This window comes from Phacochoerus africanus, chromosome 8 (assembly GCF_016906955.1).
Source record: "Phacochoerus africanus isolate WHEZ1 chromosome 8, ROS_Pafr_v1, whole genome shotgun sequence".
In the NCBI taxonomy this organism is placed as follows: Eukaryota; Metazoa; Chordata; class Mammalia; order Artiodactyla; family Suidae; genus Phacochoerus; species Phacochoerus africanus.
This window is the reverse complement of record NC_062551.1, coordinates 52,678,756-52,688,767: the sequence shown is the minus strand read 5'-3', so window position 1 is coordinate 52,688,767 and position 10,012 is coordinate 52,678,756. Positions and strand designations below refer to the sequence as shown.

General features: G+C 54.6%; 1 protein-coding gene across 1 annotated transcript; it reads left to right on the top strand.

Annotated features, from left to right (window-relative positions):
- Positions 1–2,049: 2,049 nt before the first annotated feature.
- AP2S1 (adaptor related protein complex 2 subunit sigma 1) lies at positions 2,050–9,347 on the top strand. Its single transcript, XM_047792121.1, has 5 exons — positions 2,050–2,194; positions 4,711–4,860; positions 8,336–8,449; positions 8,718–8,777; positions 8,966–9,347. The coding sequence occupies exons 1-5, from the start codon at positions 2,192–2,194 to the stop codon at positions 9,065–9,067; spliced, it is 429 nt and encodes a 142-aa protein (XP_047648077.1). The 5' UTR covers positions 2,050–2,191; the 3' UTR covers positions 9,068–9,347.
- The last annotated feature ends 665 nt before the right edge of the window (positions 9,348–10,012 follow it).

The following is a 10,012-nucleotide window of genomic DNA, read 5'->3' as shown; positions in this document are numbered from 1 at the left end:
TTTTGGGGGGGGAGGGGGGCCGCACCCGAGGCATGAGGGATCCAACCTGAGCCACAGCAGCAACCAGGTCCTCAATCACTAGGCCGCAAGGGAACTCCCCAGCTGATATCCTTTTTTTTTTTTTGTATTTTCTAGGGCCACACCCGCGGCATATGGAGGATCCCAGGCTAGGGGTTGAATCAGAGCTGCAGTTTCTGGCCTACACCACAGCCACAGCAACACCAGATCCGAGGAGCCGCGTCTGCCACCTACACCACAGCTCATGGCAGGATCCTTAATCTACTGAACGAGGCTAGGGATCAAACCTGTGTCCTCATAGATACTAGTTGGGTTTGTTACCTCTGAACCACGACGGGAACTCCTAATTTACCTTGCTTTCTTAGAGCAAGTCTCCCCTCAGTATCCATCCCTTTACTGAATGCTTACTATGTGCCACCATGTTCTAGGGGATGTAGATTGTTAACAAGTTCCCTGCCCTCAATGGAGGCAACACACACACACAGACACACACCCCAAATAAAATCATTAACAGCTGTAAAAAGGCTTTAAAGAAATCAAACTAACTGCTGACCTAGAGAATGGGGGGGGGGTCAAAGAGGGGAACTTGGTATGTTGGGTTCCCCTATATAGGACTGTGGAGGTGATGCTTAAGCCAAAGGAAGAAAAGAGGTCAGTGATCAAAGAAATGGGGAAGGCAGTTCCCGTTGTGGCTCAGTGGTAAGGAACCTGACTAGTATCCATGAGGATGTGGGTTCAGTCCCTGGCCTTTCTCAGTGGGTTAAGGATCTGGAGTGGCTGTGAGCTGTGGTATAGGTTGCAGATGTGGCTGAGATCCTACGTTGCTGTGGCTGTGACACAGGCAGCAGCTGCAGCTACTATTCGACCCTTAGCCTGGGAACTTCCACACACGGAGGGTGTGGCCCTAACAAACAAACAAACACATAAATAAAGGGGGAAGAACTTCCAGGGAACAGCAGGCAAAAAGGAAAGACACCCGAGGTGGGAAAGCACTGGGCCTGCTTAAGTAACTCAAAGAAGACAAGTGTATCTCTGGATAGGAAGTAAGAAGGGGAGTTCCCGTCGTGGCGCAGTGGTTAACGAATCCGACTAGGAACCATTGAGGTTGCGGGTTCGGTCCCTGCCCTTGCTCAGTGGGTTAAGGATCCGGCGTTGCCGTGAGCTGTGGTGTAGGTTGCAGACGCGGCTCGGATCCCGCGTTGCTGTGGCTCTGGCGTAGGCCGGTGGCTGCAGCTCCGATTTGACCCCTAGCCTGGGAACCTCCATATGCCGCGGGAGCGGCCCAAGAAATAGCAACAACAACAACAACAAAAAAAAAAGGAAGTAAGAAGACCCCTAATACCTGATGTCTGTTAATACTGAACATTCATAACATTACCTAATATTTACTGAGCACGTACTATATGTCCAGCACTGGGCTAAGTACTTTGGAAACTTACGGATGCTTTAAAACAACTCTACTGAGGTGACCCCTTGATCAACCGTCTTTTACAGTTAAAGAAATTGAGTTAAGAGGTGAAGCTGCTGGCCCAGAGTCACACAGCCAGGAAATACAAGGCACGATTTGCATACAGTCTGGCTTCCAAATTCATGCGCTTAAGCCACTGTCCCACATAAGTCGCTTAACATATTCTAAACAAAGTACTGGGTGACCATGCTCCCCCAACGTAGTTTCTTATTGATTGATTGATTGATATTTAATTTATTTACTATTAAAGTACAATTAATTTACAGTGTTCTGCTAAAACAGCTATTCCCAGTACGTCCTTCTTGCCTTGTTGGGGGGGGCGGTGGGAGGGAGAAGGAAGGCTGGCCGAACTACATTTCCTAGAGTGCAACCCTTGCCTTGCTGGCTGTCCAGCATTTCGGGAATTGTAGTCCTGCCAGGAGACATTCACCCACGGCTCCCAGAATGCATTTGGAGACCGAACCTTGAGGGAGGAAAAGGACAGTCGCGTAGCATGCTGGGACAGGCCCATTTCTCTGGCTTGCCGCTCAGACGAACGAACCCATTTCTTCGGACTACAATTCCCAGCCGGCTGTGCGCGAGAGAGGGCGGGCGAGTTCTTCTGCCGGAAGTCCGCTCTAGCCCCGCGTCCCCCAACAGCCGCCAAAGCCCGAGCCTCCCAGAAGCCGTGGGACCGGGGCCGCTGGGGTCCGGACGGGGGTCGCCATGGTAACGGGGGCGCGCCCATGCTGGGGGTGGGCAGAGGGTGGGTCCATGTGCAGGTACTCGAGGCGCGGTGGGATACTGACAAGCCCCCCCGGCCGCGGTGCAATGGTCTGGGCCAGGCGGGGGCTCTCGAGATTGGGGCCGACCAAAGGCCGGGGAAGGGGACTGGGCGGCGGTTCTGGACGCCAGAGTGTAACGGGGCTCTCAAGGCTAGGGGGCTTTGGAGACCGGATGACAAGAGGAGGGGTCTGTGCGGGAGGGGACATTGGAGGTGGCTGAAGGGTTTTGAAACTGGCAGGCAACTCACGAAGAAGGATCTCCGAGGTGGGGAGAAGGAATTGGAGGTGGCGAGGGGGCATCCCAAGAAGAGAGCTCTCTGGGAGTGTGACCGGATAGTTGGAGAAGGATGGAAGACCTTGGGCTGGGAGAGACGGGGGTCTCTAGAGGCAGGAAGCTGACACTGCAGACGGAGAGGGGGTGTTGGAACTGGGCGGGATACTGCTGATGAGGGAGACAGAATTTCAAGAGGAAGAGACTGAACATTGGAAACGGGAAGTAGGCAACTGTAGGGAATGGGGCTTTAGAGTTAGGGAAAGCGTGCTAGAAAAGGGAGAAGGCTTGGCGTAGGGAGTGGATACTAGAGATGTGTGGGGAACAGTGGAAGAGGTCACGGAGGGTAGGTAATAGGCACGGGAGTGCGAGAGATGGGGATGAGGCTTTGGGGGCAAGGACAAGCCACTGGATTTGGTACCCCTCCCCAGAGATGGGGAGACCTGACAGAGGGCATTGAAATCGAGAAAGAGGGAGTCGAAAGGGGACAGCTCTAGGGTAAGGTCTTGGAGACAGTAGGTTGGGGGACATGGAGCGGGGACATCCGAGGGTTGAGGGTGCAGGAGGGAAAGGGCTTCTGAGGGTGGATTCCCTGAAGTGGGGAGACTCTAATTGGGAGGAGAAACAGGAAGAGGTGCATGAGGGAACTGGGGGGGGGGTCAGAGGCAGAGCTCTCCCTCAGCTTTTCAGGCTTGCTTTTATCTCTGCCCTCAGTGTGCCCCATATTTCTCTGGCTCTGCCCCAGGCAGTGGCTGCCTGGTGTGGGTACCCCCACCTCCACCCCGTGCCCTCTCCCTGTCTCCCAGGACCCCTGCCTTGCTAGGAAGTGGTTTTCCCTGGCTCAGCAGACAGTGTTCTTGAAAGGAGACCATAATATCCTGTTCCCGTCCTGCTTGATTGGTTGGGGGAGGAGGAATGGTGTGTGGAGAATGAGGTTTAGGGAAGAGAATGGACTCTATGAGAGGGTGGAGGCCGCCACACACACGTCAGGGGAAGTGGGTTCAAAGCAAAGCCCTTGGATTCCCAGCTCTGCTTTCTGGCTGTGAGACGTCCTTTCTCTGAGCCTCAGTTTCTTCATCTATCAAATGGGCACAGGCGTGCCCATCTCAAACAGAACGGGGCCCAAAGGCAGGCTTCCTAGCAGGATGAAACTTGGGCCATGGTCTTCTCAAAGTCAAATGATAATCAATTATAATATTACTAAGAACTAATATTGGGGAGTTCCCTTGTGGCACAGTGGGTTAAGGATCTGGTGTGATTACTGCAGCGGCTTGGGTTGCCTCCATGGCAAGGGTTCAAGTCCCTGGTTCAGGAGCTTCCACAGGCTGTGGTCTTGGCCAAAAAACCAACAACCTAATATTTGTATATCGCTTCGTGTGCACTCATCACGGTACTGTAACTCTTATATTTATTAACTCGTGCAACAGTCTTATGAGGGATGTATTCTCATTATGTCCATTATACAGATGGGGAAACCGAGGTCCAGAGAGGTTCAGTGATTTGCCCACAGACACACAGCCAGCAGTGCCAGGATTCATTCACAGTCTCCAGCCTGAGTTCTTAGCCACTTGATAAAATGCCTCTCTGTCATAATAGCTAATTTTCTTGAGAGCTCAGTAAGCAGTAAGCGTTATACTAAACACTTTTATCATGAACTTGTTCAGTGTTCATAGTCACCTGAGGACAGTTGAGCTGACGCTTCAGAATCACAAAAGCACATTTCCTAGCCATCACTGATGATAATTGTAGCTGACACCGAGCATGCCTGCTAGCGTCGGCCATTGGATTAAATTGATAAACCTATTTAACCTTCAAAACACCCTGACAAGATGGACCTTCTAAGGAAACTTGTTCCACCGGTGGGGAAACTGAGGCTTAGAGGGGCAGATCTTTTGTCCCGGGTCCTGGGAACAAGAACTGGCAGAGCCTGGCACTCAGTGCAGTACCAATGGTAGCAGCGTCCGCCAGTGGAAGAGAAATCCTTCCACAAGGGTGGGGGGAGTAGGGGGGTGGGAGGGACTTGGGACCAGAGCCTGCGGCCAGGCCAGCCTGGCTGGGCTCTGGGGAGTGGCTGAGATGGGTGGACCTGCTCTCCCCTGTGGGGGCGGGTGGGGCTGTTGGGCTGGGCCACCTGGCACTGGCCCACCCTCCCCATCTCTCTCCCTTCCTCCTCCTCCCTCTGCCCCCAGATCCGCTTCATCCTCATCCAGAACCGGGCAGGCAAGACGCGCCTGGCCAAGTGGTACATGCAGTTTGATGATGACGAGAAACAGAAGCTGATTGAGGAAGTGCACGCCGTGGTCACTGTCCGAGATGCCAAACACACCAACTTTGTGGAGGTGACCGGACCCTCCCCCCTGCCTCCCACACTCCCCTGCTTCCTTTTGACCCTTCCTGCTCAACCTTGTGGGTTTTTTTTTTATTTTTTAGGGCTGCACCCACAGCATATGGAAGTTCCCAGGCTAGGGGTGGAATTGGAGCTACAGCTGCCAGTCTACGCTACAGCCACAGCAACGCCAGATCCAAGCCACATGTGCAACCTACACTACAGCTCATGGCAACGCTGGATTCTGAACCCGCTGAGTGAGGCCAGGGATGGAACCTGCATCCTCATGGATTCTAGGTGGGTTTGTTACTGCTGAGCCACAACAGGAACTTGCAACCTCATGGTTCCTGGTCAGATTCATTTCCTCTGTGCCACGACAAAACTCCTCTGGTGCCTTTTTAAAACTATTAAAATGTGGAGTTCCCGTCATGGCTCAGCAGTAACAAACCTAACTATCCTTTATAAGGATGCAGGTTTGATTCCTGGCCTTGCTCAGTGGGTTAAGGATCCAGTGTTACTGTGAGCTATGGTGTAGGTCACAGACTTGGCTTGGATCTGGCTGTGGCTGCAGCTCAGATTCGACCCATAGCCTGGGAACGTCCATATGCTGCAGGTGTGGCCCTAAAAGGCAAACAAAACAAAACAAAACAAAAATGATGGTCCAATGTCAGTTAAGGATCTTGCATTGCCGTGATTGCCACGTCTCTTTGGTCTCTTCACTGAGATGTCTCCAGCTTTAATTCCTGCAGTATTAGTCTGTTTAAGAGACCAGGCCAATTGTCCTATAGACGTCAACAAATATTTATCAAGGGCCGCCTGTGAGTGGAGCACAATTCTAGGCACTGGGGATACAGCAAGGGACGAGGCAGACACCAGTGCCTCCCCTCGGAGAGCTGACAGCTCCCATTCTAGCCAGGGGGAAGCTCTTAGTAAAGATGGCGTGTAGCAGGTGGTGATGAGTGACGAGGTGGGGGTGGAATTGCCGGGGTGTGTGCAGGGGGAGGTGGAATGCAGGTGTAAATGGTTTGGCCAGGAAGCCTTCATTGAAACGGGGACATTTGAGGGAGGACCTGAAGGAACTGAGGAGGGAAAGGAGATGCTCTCTGAGAGGAACATTCCAAGCCCAGGGAACAGCAAGTGCAAAGGCCCTGAGGTAGCGGGAGTGGGCTGGGGCATTCCTGGAATAGCAGGAGGGCCAGGGTGTCTGAGGTGGAGGAAGCCAGGAAGGACATCGGGAGCAGATCAGATCGAAGATCAAATGGAAGCAGAGGGGGCAGGACCTTGTGGGCCATGGCGAGGCCTTGGGCTCTTACTCTGAGTGAGACGGGAGCTACAGGAGGGTTTTGAGCTGCAGAGGGCAAGTGGGCTGACTCAGGCTTTAGGGATCCCTCTCTAGAAGGCAAGAGCAGAAGCAGGGGGAGGTGACTTCTGTGGTCCAGGTGAGGGTTGCTGGTGACGGGCACTGGCTTGGAAGCGGGGTGGGGGTGGTGCGGAGCAGTTTGGTGGCCTCGCCAACCGATGGGCCAAGGACTGGATGAGTGTTACAGAAAGCGGAACCACCAGTAGGGGGCGATATCGGGCTGTTTCTTGGCTGCGGCCAACTGGGGCAGAGCAGGTTGAGGTGAACATCAGCAACAAGGTGTCCGGGAAGGGATGCGGGAGAAGGGTGGAGACATCAGGGATGCGTGTTCTCCCAGGACGTCCTGCTGCGGGTCCCACACTGACTGCTGGAAGTGACAATGTCTGAGGGACTGGGTCGGTGGGGGCGAGGCCCTAATAGACAGGAGCAGCCTGAAGGGCGGGCCAGGTGATAATGTCACAAGGGGCCCTGACCCTCAGATCTTAGGCTCCTCCTGATCCAGGCCCAGGGCAGGGCTGGGGACACAATGGCGACAGGAAGGAACCAGGAGGGCGATAGCAGGAAAGGAAGAATTTTGAGAAGAGTGCTGCTTAGGGTCAGATCCTGCCAAGGCCATGCCAGCGATAACAGCCAGTCTCCAGATAAACTTTTCCTGCCCTCTCCACTTCAGATCTTTTTTTTTTTTTCCTTTTTAGGGCCAAACCCTTGGCATATGGAAGTTCCCGGGCTCGGGTTCGAATTGGAGCTGCAGCTGCCAACCTACGCCACAGCCATGGCAATGCAGGATCTGACCTACCCCGCAGCTCACAGCAACGCCAGATCTTTAACCCACTGAGGGAGGCCAGGGATTGAACCTGCATCTTCATGGATACTAGTTGGGTTCATCACCACTGAGCCACAGCAGGAACTCCTCATGTCTTTTTCTCTTTTTTTCTTTCTTTCTTTTTGGCTGTGCCTGGCATGCAAAAGTTCTGGGGCCAGGGGTTGAACCTGCACCACGGCAGTGACCCGAGCCACTGCAGTGACAATGCCAGATCCTTAACCTGCTAGGCCACCAGGGGACTCTTCCGCTTCCTGTCTTGAACCCTCCCCTCCAGAGCAGGGGCCTTTAAACATTTCATCCTATATTTGTATGGGTTGAAAAAAAAAGTGCAGTTAGAACCCTGGTATTTACTTACTAATCCATGGATTATGTGCAGGAAAAAATGTAATATTAGGAAACACTCAGTGTAGAAATTAACAGAAGGATAAGCTAGGGGGAAAAATGATTAAGAGCCAAGGACTTGTGTCGGCTTTTGCAGTTGCCACCAGGTGGCACCACCCACACACACACACCCACACCCCCCACACACACACAGAGACGCGTGCGTGCCAGGCTGGATTTTTTTCAGATTTTGGGGAGTTTGTGTATCTCTATCTGCTTGTCGCTTTATCTACTTAGACATGCATATAAAATTAGAGTCTGTGTCCCTAGTTCATGCATATTTATTCCTGGGTTGCATTTATGTGTTGGCTGTGGTGATATTTATATTATGTTCAGTTAAGGGCAGGGCTGGGATTTTCTTGGTTGTGGGTCTGCACTGCTCAGCCCGAAGCCTGCTGCACAGGAGGTACTCAGGCACTGTTTATGGAATGCGTGACTAGATTAGTTCCAGGCCAAGGAATTGGACCCTCCCCAGAGACGACAGGGAGCCCCAGAAAGGGGGCACAGGTGCTACAGAACACCCCTGCCTCTCTTTGGGCTCTGGGTTTTTACATGGGCGGCTCCCTCTGCCGTAAAGCACTCCTTCCCATTCACTCCTACTCATCCTCAGAATCTCAGTCCAGATGCCCCTTCCTCCAGGAAGCCCTCCCGGACCCCAGGGCTAGGTTAGCCGCCCACCCCTCTGGGCTCCCACAGCCCAGCCCTGCCCACTCAGGCGACCACCAAGGATGAGTCTCTCTCCACTGGATTCTGAGCCCCAGGCAGGGACAGCCAGGCCACCACTGTGACCGCAGCACGGAGTCCAGCACAGAGCAAGGGCCTCGGACCTCACATGGAACAAAGGGCTAAGGGTGTTGGTGCCCCTCTGGCCGGCACGGGGGGTCCCGGGAGGGCCCTGTCGCTCACATCCTCACCGCCCCGCAGTTCCGGAACTTCAAGATCATTTACCGACGCTACGCCGGCCTCTACTTCTGCATCTGCGTGGACGTGAATGACAACAACCTGGCCTACCTGGAGGCCATCCACAACTTTGTGGAGGTGCGCGGGTGGGCGGGCAGCCCTGGTCCCCTCCCTTGGGGTGCTCGGGACCCCCTTGTTTTCCCCTCAGTCGGGGGGGGGGAGCGGGGGGAGGCGCAGACATGAGGTCTTTCCCGCCCCACCTCGCTGTGTCCTCTGCTCTGGGCTTTCCCTCTTCCTCGGTTTCTTTCCGACCTTTTTCCGCCATCGCTTCCTGATGCCCCTCGTTGCTGGCGCTGTGTGTCTCCCTCCCTGCCTGTCTCTCAGCAACTCTGTCTTCCTCGCCCAGGTCTTAAATGAGTATTTCCACAATGTCTGTGAACTGGACCTGGTGTTCAACTTCTACAAGGTGGGTCCTGGCGGAGGGGCTGGGAGTTGGGGGCAGGAGGGTGGGCCAGAACCCTACAGCCACCCCAGTGCCTCTGCTGCCGCCTGGTCCCTGGCTGTCAGGCACCAGAGCGCCCCCCAGGTCCCGAGGTTCGGATCAGCATCCTGGGGTCTCGCCCCGGGATCTCCCCTTGACCTCCCTTCACTCAGGTTTACACGGTCGTGGACGAGATGTTCCTGGCCGGCGAGATCCGCGAGACCAGCCAGACGAAGGTGCTCAAACAGCTGCTGATGCTGCAGTCCCTGGAGTGAGGGCGGCCGCCCAGCCTCTCACCCCTCCCCGGACCAGCCTGCTCCCTCCCCGTTCCCAGGCCTGGCGTCATCGCCCCCTGCGGCCCCTCCCTCAGCTGCCGTGGAGGAAGGCACCCAGCTGGGTCTGGGCCACAAGGAAGGAGGCCCCACCCCACGGCCCCTGGGCCCCAACTGCGGGCAGAGGCCACTTCACGTGTACCGAGTACCCATGCCTGTTGTCATTGTGTGATGCTGTGAGTGCGTGCGTGGAACCCCCCAATAAATCTGTGGTCCCCGCCTGGCCTCGTGTCTTTGAGCACTTGTCTGTCTTCCCTGGGAACCGTGGGCAGCTCCCGGTGCCCTGCCATCAGTGTGTCAGATAGTCAGTCAACAAACACTCCTCATCCTGAGCAAGGTGGTGGGGTTGGGGGATGGGTGCATTCACACCTGCTTCTGCCCACAGAGGGCACCCAAGCCTGGAAGGGGTGACAGACTGAGACACTGAGCACTTGCTACTAAAATAATCATAGCATTGTTATCTCTGGTGGCTCAGCAGGTTAAGGATCTGGTGTTGTCACTGCTGTGGCTTGGCCCGGGGAACTTCTGTATGCTGTGGGTGCAGCCAAAAGAATATAATAAATGGGAGTTCCCGTCGTGGCGCAGTGGTTAACGAATCCGACTAGGAACCATGAGGTTGCGGGTTCGGTCCCTGCCCTTGCTCAGTGGGTTAACGATCCGGCGTTGCCGTGAGCTGTGGTGTAGGTTGCAGACGCGGCTCGGATCCCGCGTTGCTGTGGCTCTGGTGTAGGCCGGTGGCTACAGCTCCGATTGGACCCCTAGCCTGGGAACCTCCATATGCCGCGGGAGCGGCCCAAGAAATAGCAACAACAACAACAACAACAAAAAGACAAAAAAAAAAAAGAATATAATAAATGATGGTACTCTTAGCCCACATCGACGGCTCTT

Bases quoted from the DNA above. Each gene is read 5' to 3' on its own strand.
- AP2S1 (XM_047792121.1), top strand. The intron at 4,861-8,335 runs GTGACCGGACCC...ACCGCCCCGCAG, and splicing joins AACACACCAACTTTGTGGAG to TTCCGGAACTTCAAGATCAT. The intron at 8,450-8,717 runs GTGCGCGGGTGG...TTCCTCGCCCAG, and splicing joins CCATCCACAACTTTGTGGAG to GTCTTAAATGAGTATTTCCA.